The sequence below is a fragment of the Phalacrocorax carbo genome, chromosome 8 (assembly GCF_963921805.1).
Source record: "Phalacrocorax carbo chromosome 8, bPhaCar2.1, whole genome shotgun sequence".
Classification (NCBI taxonomy): Eukaryota; Metazoa; Chordata; class Aves; order Suliformes; family Phalacrocoracidae; genus Phalacrocorax; species Phalacrocorax carbo.
This window is the reverse complement of record NC_087520.1, coordinates 21,176,868-21,194,286: the sequence shown is the minus strand read 5'-3', so window position 1 is coordinate 21,194,286 and position 17,419 is coordinate 21,176,868. Positions and strand designations below refer to the sequence as shown.

Sequence of the window (17,419 nt, the reverse complement as noted above, 5' to 3'; positions counted from 1 at the left end):
AAACCTAATGTGTAAACGATGACTATGTGACAAAAATGCAACATTTATTTCTATTTAAGTAAGCATTTTATTGTTTTTGCTAAATCTCTACATATTAAAAATTTTCAGTGTTTCTCAGGGAAAAAACCCTCTCCCTAATAATCATTGGAAAGCACTGAAAAATGTATGCTGTATACTATGACATCTACAACCTGAGAAAGCCCTTAATTGTGCTTGCAGAGTGATTTCTATTTGAACAAAGAGCAAGTAACACTGGAGTACCGTACCTTACCATAACTAGCCGTGGAAACGGAGCACTTTTATTTAATAAATCTAGTTGCTCACTGGCACCCACCAATAACCCAAAAGTTCTTCCTAATGGCACTGCTACTATGGCTAAATAAATGGATGTAATTCCTAGAATTACCTGGGAGGCTTTTGGATTTCCTGTCTGCTGGAGTGATTCCAGTGGAACAAAATATTCCTCTTCACATGCTACAACTCCTTAAACGCGTTCTGTGTTATTTGAAAAACTGCCCTGCTGTGTTTGAAAAGACACTTAAAAATGTGTCACGGTTTGACCCCAGCAGCAACTCAGCCCCACCCAGCTGCTCACTCACTTCCTCTGCGGTGGGATGGGGGAGAGAATCAGAAGAGTAAAAGTGAGAAGACTCATGGGTGGAGATAGTTTAATAGGGAAAGCAACAGCTGTGCACACCAGCAAAGCAAGACAAGGAATCCATTCACTCCTTCCCACGGGCAGGCGGGCGTTCAGCCGTCTCCAGGAAAGCAGGGCTCCATCACACGTAACGGTGACTTGGGAAGACAAACGCCATCACTCCAAACATCCCCCTTCATCCTCCTTCTTCCCCAGCTCTATATGCTGAGCGTGACACCATATGGTGTGGGACACCCCTTGGGTCAGCTGGGGTCAGCTGTCCTGGCTGTGTCCCCTCCCAATCCCTTGTGCCCCCCAGCCCCTCGTGGGTGGGGTGGGGTGAGGGGCAGGAAAGGCCTTGGCTCTGTGTAAGCCCTGCTCAGCAGGACCGAAGACATCCCTGGGTTATCAACACTGTTTCCAGCACAAATCCAAAACACAGCCCCATACTAGCTACTGTGGATAAAATTAACTCTACCCCAGCCAAACCCAGCACAAAATGTAACAAGAACAACTCTCCTTAAGACATATTTTCTTGTTTGCTTCAGGTTTCTCAAACAAGAATCAAGAGAATATACTGGTAAAGTGTTTGTAAAAAGGAAATTTTATGGCCTATGGAAAAAAAGTAGTGATTTTAAGCATTCAACCTGAATCTCTGCTAACAATCAAACTGATATCAAACATATCAGTTTTACTTACCTTCTGCATTTTAATTTACCTTGAGTTCCTATTCAATTGCTTATTATATTCCTAGAAAAGATTCCATTATTTCATTACAACTTAGCATGCCTTAGAACAATTTCCAGTTGAACTGCCATACGTGTACCTGCTTAGCAAATGAGCAATGGTATGTCAGCTGCAACTGGGAAGCAAAACCCATAAGGAAGCCTGCAGCCAGTTTGGAAGAGAGGTTATGAGCTGTCTTCCAATTTCTATGCAGAAATAATTCACTCAGTAGTAGTGGCTTTGCTTTGGGAAGTGCTGTGCCCTGTGACAACCTGTGGGGTATGGATGGCTTATACACAGGAAAGATTTGCTGCAGTCCTGAACGGTGATACTCTGTGTTGTTGCTTAAGCATGCGCTGATGCAGTTTGCTGCAAACAGCTACTGCCTGAGATAGTCAGCCTTTTTATAGAGCCACCCCTGTGCCAGAATTAAAAAAAAAAAATCTTTTAGGACAAACTGCTGCTTTCTGTACAGCGTGTTAGCTCCAACAGCAAGACGCTTTCAGAGCTGTATCAGCACAACCAGCCCTTTGGAACTGGTGCACTTCATGGCTGGAGCTGGTGTAGGAATGCGCCCAGACTAACACTGCACTGCACGGGCTGCTTTTTCAGCAGACTCACCTGGCTGGAGAACCCCATCATGACTTGTCGTTGTTTAAGGTTGGTCTCCCCATCAAGGTTGGCAGTTTCCAAGTGACAGATCCCGTTCTGATCAGAGGAGTACAGCAGTAGGATATCAGCTGGGATGGTCTCGTTACACTGCAGCTGCACAAAATCCCCCACTCGGACATCTTTCCAGCATCTCTCAACATAAGCATGTTCTTCCCTGTTACATTAAAAACATATCAAAGGTGACTAGTGACATTAGGAAGGCAGGCCTCCTGGTTAGTGGGGCTTCAAAAATATAAAATGGGGGGTGGTGGCACATCACTAGATTTCTTTTTAAAAGGCACAGCAAAACAGCTAGAACTTAATGATTTAGATACTTTCACAGAATCACTTTATCATATATCACATTCAGATAAAATCTTTACCTGGAGTAAAAAAGAGACTGTAACAAAAGTCCTTTTTCATTTTAGCATCAATCCTATAGTCTCCACAGCGAAGGACAGAGAGTTGTTCTGACTAACACAGGTGTTTTAAAGTATCTTATTCAAGAAATTTAGACATTTCACCAAAAAAAATTAATTGTTTTTGACTATGTGACTGTTTCTTAGACACTTTCCAACAACAACATATAGATCCTGAAAGAAACTAACTGCTATCTCAGCTACACTTGTTTCTGGCCTCTCTGGTTTATAACTCTCAAAAGGTAATTACAAATTTTGAGCTTAGCCCACAGAAAGAACTTCAAGAGGTAGAACAGCAGACAAATGAGCTCTTAACGTTAAGCCAGAAAATGCATCTAAAGCCCAAGTTTCGTGGAAAAAATTAAGATAAGAAACAAAGAGCTTCTAAATTAAAAATAAACCAAAAACAACCCAAAGAGAAACAAACCCAAACCTAAAACACAGCCAAACAAGAGAGATGGGGTTCAAGGAAAAGAAATTACTATTTCATCTCCAAACTTGTGCTCAATGGTTCAGGAAATAACAAACCTTTTTTGACATTATCTTGTCAATAATTGATCCTTCAACTGCTCTTAATCAACTAAACAGACTGAAAACTGCACAATAAGGTTTAAAATTAGTTAATAAGAAAACTGCATGGGCAACAATGGCCCAGTTCCTCTAATGCTTTGAAAGGAAATTATTTTTTCAACATGAATAATTAAATCATCTTATGTCTTACTCTGTAGGAGGGAAAATGCTCATGATACTTTTCCAGATGGACAGTAAAAGGCTTTGTGTAATGACTCAGAGTCTCATTTTTGTTTAAGTTTTTAATCATCCTCATCTATTGCCTGAAGAATACTGCCTTTCAATTAAGTGTTTGTATCATGAGAAGGGGACCAGGATATAAGAGATAACATGTTTTGCTACAGTTCAAAGCACACATCCAAGCATTGCTGCAGAGTCAGGCTAAAGGCTACTTCCTGCTAACCTAATTTTCTGGTCTCCTGTAAAAGAGAGCCAGCCACAATGCTGTCAGGCAATCCCTTGCACTTGGCTGATACCGTTCTCTGTAAAACAATGGAAATAACAGCTTCCTGCAAAGTTTATGCACACAGTTAAATTCTGTCCATTTCCCAGTGGTAACCACTTTTTATTCAAAAAATAACACCCAAATCCTCCCACAACCTAACTATTTAAATCCCTTTCATGTTAGATGTGAGGCACTTACTAAATAATGGTATTGTAGCAATAATTTTTCCTTCTTACATTAATTTTTAATTCCTGAAATTTTCATTCTTCTTTCTTCTTCTGTCTGACTCTACTTATCTGCATGTCCTTTTTTCTTTTGCTCAGCAACAGATATAAAAGACCCCACTGAAGAACAGAGGTTTGTTCTAAGTTAATTTGATGTTGCTGTGCATTTAAAAAAAACCCAGATCAATTTCTACTTGAAAAGTATTTAAGTAAGTAGATGTTGAGTATTGCTCTACGAAGTAGATTCTAATGTTAATATAGCAAATCAACTGAGTAACTATGAGTCCTTCCCATGTCAAACACTTTCTGGGTTTGACATTTGTTAATTTGTTTGTTTAAAACATAAAAATGAGAGTACAGAAGCAGTTTAAAGCAAGCAGATGGCTCGTCTTTCTGTCCTAGACATTTGGATGACGTGTATAGTTTGCATATAATGTTTGCTATGACAATGCTTTGTTATACACGTCACATTACCTATTTGCAATTACTTCTGCAGGGCAATCCTACCTCTCTGTACATCAACTCTTGCACAATTCTGAAGTTTATAGAACACACTTCTGAATTTTTCTGCTTACAAAATGCTACAGAAGGGCCTTGCCCAGCTGGCTGTCTCCCACATCAGCCAAAAGAAACCAGGTTAACAAAAATAATCCACAGAAATCACAGATTTGTAAATTTTTTTTTCAATAATTCCCTATGAAACATACATTACACATAAAGCTTCAGGTTCTGCCCATTCACTAATTACAGAGGAGACAGGGAGTCAGAAAAGCCAAATGACCTCTTTCAGATCAGAGGAAAAGTCTTACTTAGCACAGGGTCTAGAGTTCAGGAGTTGGTAGAATCCCAAACCTGCGTTCAGCTGAACAAACTGTCCCTCTCTCCCAACAAGCATTGAATTTGGTAAAGAAACACATTTTCTTTCCCTGAAAGAACTATTCAGCTGGAGCTGTAAGATTAACAATTTCCCACAGTACAAAGGTTTTCTACAGCTTTGTAGAGAATTACCAATGGATGAAAGGAAGAAAAGTACTTCACAAGGAACCTGTGCACCCCCAGCAGCACTGGCCCAGTTGCCTAGCAAGATTTTTCAAATGAAGCAGTTTCCTTTTAGCATTTCCTGTAACTGGGAACACTGCCCATTTTCTGTTCAGTGATTAAAGTTCATAGCACAAGCTCTGGGTGTTAAATAAACAGAGGAGCTTCATAAATCTAAGATGGTCTGATGAGAAACATGTAAAAAGGGCAAACACATTTATCCAATAAAATAAACAAGATGTGGTGATTTTCAACAGCTGGAAAGCTGGAAATCTGATTCTTATAGCACATGGCATCAGGGCTGTGATACATCAATGACATGATCTAAGATAAAAGTTTCTCAGTACATTCTCTCCTTTACCAGGCAATTTATCAGCACACTTAAAAAGTGTTCCCTTGCTGTCCCAGGATAATAGGTAGCATGATAATGCCCATCAGAGGACAGTGCAGACAAAAAGAGGCAGCTCTGAACAGTCAAAGTGAAGTCTGCCAGAATTTTCTATTGGACTCATCATATCTGACCTGAAGGCCTGAACTAAACAGATTTTATGAAGTCATTTCTGGGAAGAAAGAGTAATAAAAAAATCCTGTTATGGCTGGAGATTGTGGGGGAGTGTGAATAAATTATTGCATTTGTGTCAACAATTCCATTTCACATTCTTGGATTCACCAAAGGTAAATTTCAAACAAAAACTGGGTCAAAGGGATGGCGAACTGGAGCAAATAAAAATTATTGTTCTGTTCCTTAGAGGGGATTAAATAAAAGTAATTTTTCATGTGTACTCCACAGCATGTCTATGGGTCCTAGATTGTCTTAGAGAAAGATCTTCAGAAAACTTTACTACCCAGGGGTACCTTATCAACCAATGAGATCAGTGAGTATTATTTCCTTGAATTATTGCAAGTTCCATCTCAGGATCCTTTGCATTTTGAAGTAAAGACATAGGTTGCTCTACCTTTCATCCCCTAAAGTGCCACTAGGTTATAACACTTAGAAGAAAATAATATCAGTGTCACGAATAGACAAAACCAAATATTTTTACTTTATCATACGTAAATTCACAAGAAGGTTATATCTGAAAATGCCCCCCCCTCAAGGATCACCTACTTTATATTCTGAGATTCTCAGTTCTACACAGACAACAGGTAGAATCACACAGCTACCTACCTTTTACAGTCTAGTCCTGCAAGCAAAAATCCCACACGTTTTTATGCTATCAAATATTATACTGGGTTTTACATGGAAAAAACTTCACAAAATGTTTTCAAAGACCACTTTATGGCCATGACCTCATGGTTAGGAGACACTACCTTAAAACTTTGAAAATCTGACAGATTCAGATTTAGGACTTGAGGAAGCCACTTGACTGGAAAGGAACTGATTCTGAAACCTCTCCATAGGTGAGAGTACAGCACAACTTAGCTGAAGTATTTCTGAGCTAGAGATATTGTCTGAGCCAATCCATCACTGGCGTCTGCCACGTTACTAGTACAGTGGCTAGGAAGGTTGGTTTTGTGATGTAGATGTCAGCCCAGTAGCTTCAAGGAGTGATGTAATTTTGCACTGGTTGGTCCTGTAGCAAGACCTCATTGGCAAGCAGCCTTTCCCCATAACCCCAAACTCTCACCTAGTGTTTGAATAAAACTTTAAGACAGCAATGAGCATCTTTCAAAGATAATGGCAGTGAAATTTCTTTAGAGTCTAATAAATTACATCTTTAATTATACCGGTTTGGCATTTGAAATTCCTTAATGCTGGCAACAGATTCTACCTTTTTATGTGCTAAAAATGTCTACAGCATCCTAACAAGGAAGTTATTCTCTCAATCATAAAAGACACCTATATTCAACTTCTGTAATCATTTCAGGTTTATGTAGACTTTGAGTAAGTATCAGAACTTTATAAATGTGTTATATGCCCATATACAAGATTTTGGATTTCTTTTAACTTGCTTCTTAACTTGCTCTGTCTTGATTTTATAATGACCTGTACCAAATGCAGAAATAAAATAAAATATAAATAAAAAGTATTTTGAGAACACATTTACTTAGACTTTACTGGGTTCATTTTGTAAGTTATTGATTATTGTATTTAGGAAATTTTTTTTTTTTAAACTGTCTTGAACAAAAAACTGTGGCTCCGATTCTGCCTGCCACCAGCTGGAACGAACAGGTAACTTTGAGATCGGTTACTTAATGACGGCTAATCATTAGGATTAGTTTCTAAGGACTCCCATTAACTTATCAAGTTTCTGGAAGCCACAGCCTAGGTGACCTTTTTTGCTACAGGTCACATGGTAGAAACCTGCTTGTCTCTAGGTTTTAATAGTATTTTAAAAATTCAGACAGTTAGGATGGAACCTAATGCCATGAGGTCATGATTCTGCAGGTCTCTGAGCCAGAGCCATAGGTTCTCATTTATTTGCCCTTTGTCTTTAGTCATTAGCTTCCGCTGCTGTCTGCTAAACCATTGCACCTTTTCTGTGAAGCAGCTTTAAATGTCTTGGCAGGTAATAGATCTTGAAGAAAGCTCTGATAAACCAATACACATTGCTTTGGTGGTAGCATTAGTAACGTATTTATGGATTTTCTTCCACAGAGACCAAGGGTCCTCACTGTAGCAATACACAGACTGACAAGAACTGCAAGCTCACTGCTCTGACTTTCAGGTGCTGCCTGGACCAGCTGAGTGTTGAAAGCTTGACATTTTTCTTTTGCATTTATCAGTTCAGCATGTCACATATTTCTTCACCACACAACCGGCATGCTCACCATAAGTTCACATTTTTACAATTTTGGTACCACTGATTTCAAGCAGTTGCATGGTGACATAACAAACCCAAGTGTACTGTTGGTTTAGGCCATTTTCTCAGCTTATTGGAAGTCTGAAGAATGCCTCAGCTGCACAAAAAGAAGGCATTGTTTGTGCCTGAAGTAAAATCCACTGTTAATTCAGGTATCCATAGTTAAGCTAGGTACAAAATTTCCATAGCACCTGAACTACATACAAAAGTTATGTGGGTGACAGAGCAGACAGAGCAGAGGATGCCTACTGCCAGTGATAGTTCCACACAGGGAAAAATATAGTCGTGCTTGACATTAAGCAAGGGAGAAGCATTTGGTTCTCTCCTGATGGGTATTGAGTTGCAATAATACCATAGCACATAATAATCCTGCAGTCATTGTAACTTATTCATATTGCTACTTTTATAAGATGTAATTCATGTTTCAACTGATCAAAGTTCATGCTTTGTGGCTGCCATAGGAATGCACATTCAGCCATGCAAGAGTGGGAGGTCTTCAGGAGACCTTCAGCCTCCAGTGATGAAATTCATGCACCATTCAGAGGAGGCACCACTGAGGCCTTGATATTGCTATGTCCAGGAAAATTGATTGCAATTTGGCCTGAGAGAACGTGGTTGGATGTCAAGTGGGCCACAGTCTTTCGAGTCTCTCTTTCTTGGTGTACAAAATGAACCCACTGAAGCCTCCAGCAGGCTCCTAGTCTTTAAAGTTATGCTTTGTTAGAAAACAAAACTAATAAAGCAGAAAGAAAAGGCTCTTTAACAAGTAAAAACTCAGTGCTGCTGAACAAGACTTTAAATGAAAGCATTGGCAACAAATCTCTTTTTTTCTTACTGTGCCCTTGGCAGGATGGTATTGTCCTCTCCTCCTCCCTTCTATTCTACAAAATTTCAGGTTCACCCTGGGTTGAATGAGCTGTATATGATGTTTCCTGGGTCCAGAGAAAAGTTGTCTTTTTTTTCTCTTCACCTCTGAGATGTGACAGTAGGTTAATTCCTCTTTTCAGGTATGCTCCCTGCCCTTCTCTGCCATCTTCCAGATGCCACAGACTTCTGGTAGCCATTGCGTTCCTGGCCAACCCTTACTGCTCTCCCAGAGATGGGGAGCATCCAGGGGAGATGCAATCTCTCCTCCCTTCACCAGGTCCAGCTGATCACAGCATATGAAGGAGGTTGAAACAGAAAGGCAGCCTTCATCTTCACTACCCAGTTACCCCAATTCTAAGAAAATATTAAGTATTAAAGTACACTATACATACAGTAACCTGTAGACAAGCAGATGTATATTGCTGTCATAGAGATTTCCGAAACAATGAATCCAATATTTGCCTCATAAATTACAACACTGAAGTACAAAAATTCAATTGACTGAAATAGTTTAATTCACTTTCAAACCAGTAAGGCTAGCTTAAGCCATTTACAGCTTTTTAGTTGTTGCAGTCTGACTTCGTGCAACACAGAGATGAACCCTTTGTTTTCTCCTTATTTCCATATCACTGCTCTAGGACTAACCCAGAGTTAGTGCCGATGCAGAAATCTTTAAATGTTCTAAAACCTTACACTCAGCAGATAAAGAATCACAGTGAAGGCCAGCCCGACTTTTTCACGTCACAATTGGTGGACCTACAGAGGAAGAGCAGATCAATGCTTGTAGGAACTACCTGAAAATCACAGGGTTTGAAAGCATCACAGAAGAACTTTCTGTTGAAAGAGTAATCAGGCTACCTCATTTAGGGTGCCTGTTGACTGACTTAGCTGTCTGACAGCTCCACAGGATGATTCAAAGCATATAAACCAGGCTTCTCTGAGTCACTGTCTCAGAAATTTGCTTAATTTTAAGCACCTAAACTCAATCCGAATACCTCAGACAATGTTTTTATGGCTGCTGCTACCTGAGGTACATGCATTCAGTCAAGTGTATTGCTCTGCCATCTTGCACTGTGCACAGTCCTTGCGTTTGTAGCTGAGTGTCTGTTGAGACACTGGGAAAAATTTAGGTTACATCTTCCAGAAGTGTGAAATTGATGTAAAAACCTGTCTGGATGCTATGGAGTATTTACAGCCTGTTATAGCTTAATCCTAGGGGCATATCAGATCCAGGCCATACATTAATTACATATCACGTGGTTCCTTGAACATCATAGAAGATCAAGAAAATTAAATAATAGCTTTTAGCAACTGTTGGGTTGACATTCACTTACAGGTTTGTATATGACATTCAGTGCTGGTCCCTGTTGTTAGTAAGTTAATGACAAACTGGAGAGAGTTCAGAGAAAAGTAACCAAAGTAGGTTTGGAGGGGCTGACTGACAAGAAAGATGAAAAGAGTGATCTATATACAGATCTTGACCACAAGGTGTCTGGGCGTAGCAAAATGAACACAATAAGAACCACGCATATTTGAAGATTATAATTAAATGTTATGGATGAAGAATAATTAATTAGGGTTGCATGAAACCAGGTCACTTGAGGAATTTGAATGTAATTAAAGAGGGAGAGTAAAGCATAATATAATAGAAAATGCTTTGACAATCACATTTTGTAGTAATGGAAGCCCTATTTCTTGGAAAGTTTAAAAGCAGACAAAGTATATTTTAAAGAATACTAGGAGAAATGAGGCAACTAAACATAGGTCTGTACCATTTACAATGGAATTTTTTGTTGGCCTGGTGTTGCATGATTCATTCTGACAGCACAACTGTTTGTATACAACTATTATGACTCCAGAAGTTTTTGTTCAGAAATTAAAATCTCCACAATCAAACATCAGATCTAAGTTATTGCATCTCCCCAAGACACTTTGATACCTATTGTCTCTCATTTTCTCTATTAAAAATTCTTTAAATACACTACTTGAGGTTTCTTTTCCTTCATTTAACTAAGAGACTAGATTACTCATTCCAGCTGATCTCTGTGAAAAGAAAATTAGAAGAAATGTGTTTACAGGGCAACCTATTTAAATTCAATTTCCCTTGCTCTGTGCAAGGGAAAGTCAATGCATTTCCCCTAGTCTTCAAGAAAGTTTTGAAGAACATTCAGCATTCGGAAAAGATTCTTCTGCTTGGTATTTCTTTTGGAACAGGAACCAGAGGTTCTGTTATTGAAATCTGAAATAAGGAAGATTAGCTCTTCACTGTCCAAGATTAACTCTTAAAATCTAAGTAATTTTTCATTTTAGGATGGAAGATCAGTTGCTCTATTAAAAAGAATTCTTTGCTGCCACAAGATTAGAAAAATCTGCAGTGTCTTAAAAAATACCTTCACCTATGCTAAAAAATTACCCAAAGCAGATGATTCATAAGGAAAAAAATTGAAGACATCATGCTCTTCCATGACTTTGCAGCTAGCAAGAACAAGCAAGCTTGCAAGCAAGGAAGAAGAACAAGAAATATCAGCTTCCTGAAGCGCTACAGAAGCCTGATTAAAATTATTCATGATATAATAAGCTGTAGTTACTGATCTGATGGCAACTGTAATTACCCTTGATTTTTCCAGACAGGACGAATACTACAGTCTGAAGCCCTCATTTTCTTTTCCTTTACGTCACCTTTTTGGGCCATAAAACTTTGGTGAAAGACAAGATTCTAAACAAGAATTATTCATAGATCAAAGTCTTTTTTTTATGGGATGGGATAACCCATTTTAAGTCAGGCCTGTGTCAAGTTTCTGGATAAGAAAGTACTCTTGGCTATAACTTGACTGTAGGTCTGTACGTATGTTGCAATTCCGTGATGGACATTTTTCTCTTATACAAAACAATTTTTAATGTATTCCACACTTCTCATGTTCCCATGGTAAAAGGCTTTCAGATCTAAATTAACATTGTTGCTTTATGTAAAGAGGAACTAAATAAGATTCCTGTGCACATCCATTCATTAGTATCTACTGTACCCCCTGTTCTCTTTCATACTGGTTTTAACAAGTGTTAACAAATAATCAATTGCCTCATGGATTAATGCAACACTGAAAAGATTAAAAAGACCTAAACTGCAATCTCAAAGGTAGTCAGAAGAAGCAATTTTGCCACCCTACCCATAGAGCTACAATTATTGACAATCTTCATGGTGGAAAAGAGAAGCAATCTTAAATGAACAATGTTAAGAAACTTGTAAAATATCTGCTTTTTTAGACAAGCTGGCAAGGAGAGACATGTGATTTTGTTTCTGACAAGTCATTATCTGCATGTGGGGATAAGTTTAGCTCCCCCCAAAGCAAGTCTATTTTTTTCCTTTTTAAAAATGTTTTCCTTTTTAACCAGCAGGATAAAAGAATAAAAATCTGGCAATCACATGCAAGAGAAACAAACAGAAATGACAGCACTGGGTAATAAAAACCAGAGTTCTGCAAGATCTTGCTTGTGGAAGAGTACGTTATAGTAAGCACTGTTGATTAATTTGAGGGATGACAAGCAACATTCATGGAGATGGAAAGTTTTGCTCTTCTCTTCTGGCTTCCAGAGGTGATATTTTAACAGGGAGAATTCATTTTCTGCTTTGCTGAGAGAACAGGTTTGATACAATAAAACATAATTTTCAAACTTCTGAAAGTCCTAAAAGCAAGAGGTCATGAAATGTTTTGAAGAAGTGAGCACAGACACATGTAGTTAATTTATTTAGAGATGACTGAACAGAGGTATATATTACTATCTCCCATTTTTAAACTGCATTTTTACAGTTTTATTTTACATACAGGCTAGTAGAAGAAATATAACTGAAAGCTAGTCTACAACATGGAGTATAAAATTAAAGGTAGTTCAAAGGACTATATTTTTAAGAAGTTTCTTGGCATCTAAGAATGCAAATAGGTCCCATGACAGATCTTGTTCTGTGCTACCTCACACTGATAGAATGAAGCCTTCTTGAAAATTCCTTAGAAATCCAGGTGCTCAGTAGCTACTTAAGCACCTGTTTTCACTGCACTCCACGTTTAAGAGGCCACCTCAATACCATGAAACTCAAACTTACCTTCCTAGTCTGAAAAAGAGATTTAAATAAAAAAAGAAATTTCTTTCCCTGTATCAGAACAAATAACAGGTGTTATGTAGTCACCATGACTTTTATCCGTTTTACTTAATCACTGTGATTTTTCCAGCAGGTTTTTTTTTTTAAACAAAAAGCCTCGTCATTGATCAAAGATCTCAAGACAACTTTTTCTTTTTTGTAATAAAAGCTGTAGAAACTCACCGGCTGTAAATGTAGCATCCCATATGATTGATTTCTTTGTCTAATTTATACCGCTGAAAGTCCTCCCAAGCATCTTTAATAGCTGTAAGGGCCATTATAACACAAATTGGGATCACAGAAATTTCTGGTTGGAAAGCATTCACCACTGGCACAAAATTCAGCAGTGCAATGGCCACAAAATAAATATTGGCAAAGCGGTGAAACTGCTCATAGATATTTTTAGGGAGGAAAGTCAGGATGGTATATTTTGTGGTCTTAATTTTATTGGAGTCATAGTAGCTGTTTGGATTTTCTTCCCACTTCTTACTTCCAAAGCGCAAATTGGAGATAATCACTCTTTTATTTTCATTTTTCTTCTTTCTTTTCTTTACTTTTCCTCTCTTCTCCAGCTCTTCATTTTGGATTTCATTGTCTGGAGCACCGCATCGGCAGCAATTTTCCTTGAAAAAATGCTTTTTCCATATCATTCTAGAGAAGCAGCCTGGAACACTTTTCCTTGACATTTTGTTTTCCTCTCAGAAAGTAAGCTCAAGTTGGAAACCAATGAAGTTAAGAGAGTTCAATAATCCAGATACAATCCCAAGTGGTGGAGAGAGAGTTAACGTGTCCGAAGCCCAGGGCTGCCTCTCCTTCGACTCCAGCCTCCACCTACCTAGGGACAGGTATCACTCTGACTCAGCTGCACCGGGTCCTAGAGCCTGCTGGGGAGGCTGCACCTCACATATGACAAAAGCATCCTGAATGTTTTGTTATTCCTGCTAACATACGCCTGGAGGCCACATTCAGAACATTTCCCTAGCATCAACTATCAGCTCACACAAAGTGTCTCCGTTTTAACACAGAGCAGCGACAAAGCTAAGAAGATACACGAAATTTTCACAGTTCGTTCTATGAGTTTCTGAATCATGTTGTAAGCCTGGGAGGTGCCAGGAAGTTCAAAGGTAATGGGCAGAGCTCTGCATCCCGGATGTCAACAGAGGATTGCTCCAAGCCTCAGTAGAGACAGTATTTATCTCTTTTACTTCTTCTATCTACTATTTGTTTCCGTGCCCATAACATGGATTATTAACAAAACAAACAAACCCCATCCCCCAAAATCAAGCAATCCCATGATTTGGTATTTGTCAGAATTCTACATAGACATGGGCAACTGAAGAGCAGTTTATCTAGATTGCCCCTCAGGCTGACCCTTCTCCTCTGATAGAACTCCTGCTTCTGGACACACAAAGCATCCCACTCTTCACAGTAACCTCCTTCAGCCTCTCATTTCTTCTTCCCCATTGGTCCTGTGCCTCTGACACAGAGGTATGTAGCACAGATGAGGGCTAATTTCCAAGAGAGCTAATGAGATATGTACAAACCACAGTAATTGTTCCTCTATGGCCTGGGCTTAAGGAGAGATGAAAAAAGGAAGAGACCCAAACATTTAAACTTCTTTTACATGAAAACTCTTGTCTACTGGATTATGTAGTGACAAGCTAAGTAGTCTCAAGTCAAGTTAGCACTTGGACAAGAAACTCTGATGAAATTGAAATGTTGCAATAAGAATTGCACATGAAAATATTTCTTCCTTCTGAGTCAGTACTGAGCAAACATCACAGCTTACTGCAGGTCTTGTACCATCTCCAAAGCGAAACTGTGCTGTAATGATCACCTGTGTTTATTGGAAGTCCTACAAATTTTTTTCAGTTCCTGGTTATTCTTCACCTTGAAAGTAGTTGGTGATTAATTTTTGTATTAATGGTTTTAGTGTGAAACATCTGAAAGGCATTGCTCCAATTGTTAAACAGCCACAGTAATCCTTTCCAGACTTGGATAAGTTTCATTTTTCCTCCTACCTACAGAGGATGTTGTGTGTGTTGGCAGGCTGGTTTGGAAACTTGGAATAAAAACCTGTATATCAGCACACACTGCTGTGACATGAAACAAAACTTCAGTGATACCAGGATGACTTAAGTGAGATAAATGAGGCATTTTTAAAGGAAGTACAAAACTCTTTTATAACAGCTTTTCCAAACTTATGTACTCCAAAGGCTCAGTGAGGGAATTACTGCAAAACCAGATGAGCAATATCCACCACATCAGATACAAGGAAAAATAATTGATTTAGCTTACTTACTTGTCATATACCCTGGTTTTAGAGAAGTTTATTGTCTTATCAAATTGGTATTTTCTATATTCTTCAACAGCATCCTTAATCATACTGGCAAACAACACCACAATCAGTGGCAGCATAGTAATCTCCCTGTGGAAGACTTCCACTCGTGGGAACAAGTTCAGAACCACCAGAAAGAAGAAATAAAGATTACCCAGCCTGAAAGACATAAAATAAATTAAAAGTAGTCAGAAATCAGCATGTGTCCTTTTGTTAATGAACACCCCCCATTTTCTATCAAAGGAGCATTAATGATTTCACTCGTCTACCCTCCTCTTCCTTTCCCAGAATGAATTAATCAGTTGCTTAACTGAGATGTTAATCTTTTCTTTAGAAGAGCCTGTGAGATACATTTTCATAACATTATAGCTACCTCAATTTTTCCACATATTGCAAACACCTTTTATCTTTAGGAGCTAAAATGTCTTTAATGATCTCCCACTGTCTCTGTCTTGAAAATAAGCGCAAATTGAACAAAAGGCCAAAAAAACCTTAAAAAACAAACCAGTGTAACAGAATGGGTACACATGCTCAGAATTACGGAATTGTTCCCATCAGGACTCCATGAAGGATTCCACAGATGGAAGGTCAAACTATGAATGTGTAAATCTAATATACAGAATGAAAATTTCAAAGCTAGAGATGGATATTCAACTTTCATTTATCATTTATCAGAACATGATATTTCCCTGGGCATCTATTGACATGATTCGTTATGCTGGGGGATGTGTGTGTGTGTGTACATAATTTCAAACCAGCAGTTGGAAAGAAACCTGACCTAGCACTTGCATATACATAAATACTGTTTATAAGTCGGCAAACTCACTTGCATGCCATTAAAAAAAGTACCAAAATTAAACTATGAGCCTCTGAAATCTACAGAATTTCACAAGTGTCTCAGCACATCCAGTGAATGTTTTTTCATGTTCTTAAAAAATAGAGGTTTATTCAACACATAAACAGAGGGATTTTTAAATAAGGACTTGACATTTTTACATAGAAAACTGTTCCCACATTCAAATAAGGAAGCTGGCCGTAGTATTTGGTAAGAATACCTAGTGTTTACTTGCTTTAAACCCCCACATCAGCATGAATTGAGTGACATTTAGTTACAACTTCTCATGAATTAAATTTTACTAATGTGGCAACTAGAAAAGCAGCCCTTCTCCATCACCCACAAATATCACTGATTCAGAGAGAGTTCTTAAATCTCATGTATCATTGAATGACTTTTATTACCTGTGAAACTGCTCAAAAAGATTTTGGGGCAAAAAAGTGAACCACGTGTATTTTGTGGTCTGTATCCTGTTTCCAGAATAAAATGTAGAAGCTTGTTTCCAGTCTTTCCACTGTCTTCCATTGTTGGGAAACACAATCCTCCATTTGTTTAAGTTGAGTTTTGGTTTGTCTCTGACAGAAAACAGCAGTGGTGTCGATTCTGATAGAGACTGGGCAGGACTCCGAGCTCCTAGTCGCCGCCAACGGTGCAAAGCAGAGTCAACAGACAAAGCCATTCACAGCAGGGATGTCAGGCTGAAAGACAAATGCACGACAGGGACTGAAAACCAATTCCATTCTGGTAGAAAATTCACTTCATGTCTTGCTAGCAGAGGTTTAAAACAGCAAACAATACTCCTATTTCAATGCATTACGTGTTCAGTCCTCAAGCTCAGCACTTTCTGCAGAAAATGCACAGAATAAAAGGTAGAACAGAATCTTCAATATGGAAAAATCTATTTCTATCTCAGGGGAAAAAAAATCCCAAATCTATTTTCTGTGTGTTATAACAACAAACTAATATAGATAAAGCCAATTTAACAGAGGTGAACAATGGCTTTTCTGTCACAAATTCTGTATCATTTTCCTCAGTCATAAACTGCCACCAAATCTATTCAGACATTTTTCTTCAAATGTCTGACTTTCTTACAATACTTTCTCTATTCACACTTACTTACCAAGGGACCAGTTCAGGTGTTGAATCTTAATAGCTCAGATAATAAAGAACTGCAGCATCAGCTTAATCTCATTTACACTCAGGTAACAGTTTTCCAAAGTCTCCACAGAAATCTGATTTGAATGGAAAATGCCAGCCAACAGTAAAACAATGGATGTTTTATTGGTTGGAGAGATAAAGGAATTAAATCTCCCAATACTAATCCTATTATCATTGAACACTTGTCTTCTGACTTGTTCACACATCTGCAGCTGTAACTGTGATCCAGTGTGCAAGATGCTTAGGCTCTAGCAGTGCAGGTGTATATGCTATTATGTTCAGTCTAAATGCAGCAAAATCTCAATCCAACAGCAGGAGTTAGAGGACTGGGAGCTGCCTTACAACAACAAGGCACTAAATGTGAAAAAGCAAACAAAAAAAAGGCACTGGCCACTGGTGCTACTTCAAGTTCCACTAAACAAGACATGTGAACTGAACCCACTTCCCTCAGACTGTGGGAAATATAGAGGAAAAAATATTATTTAAACTTTGACAATAGTTATTTAGATGAATTAATTGAAGAATTGGGTTAAACTTTGTTTAACAGCAACTGTTTTTGAAAGATTGAGAATATC

At 38.4% G+C, this 17,419-nt stretch overlaps 1 protein-coding gene across 1 annotated transcript in view; it reads right to left on the bottom strand.

The window, feature by feature from the left end:
- ATP10B (ATPase phospholipid transporting 10B (putative)) overlaps positions 1–16,365 on the bottom strand; it is a 56,409-nt gene extending 40,044 nt beyond the window's left edge. The window contains exons 1-3 of the mRNA XM_064458167.1: positions 16,091–16,365; positions 14,816–15,010; positions 1,985–2,189 (exon numbers count right to left, since the gene is read on the bottom strand). Coding sequence (XP_064314237.1) covers positions 1,985–2,189; positions 14,816–15,010; positions 16,091–16,365 — 675 coding nt within the window. The remainder of the gene's footprint in view (positions 1–1,984; positions 2,190–14,815; positions 15,011–16,090) is intronic.
- Between the last annotated feature and the right edge of the window lie 1,054 nt (positions 16,366–17,419).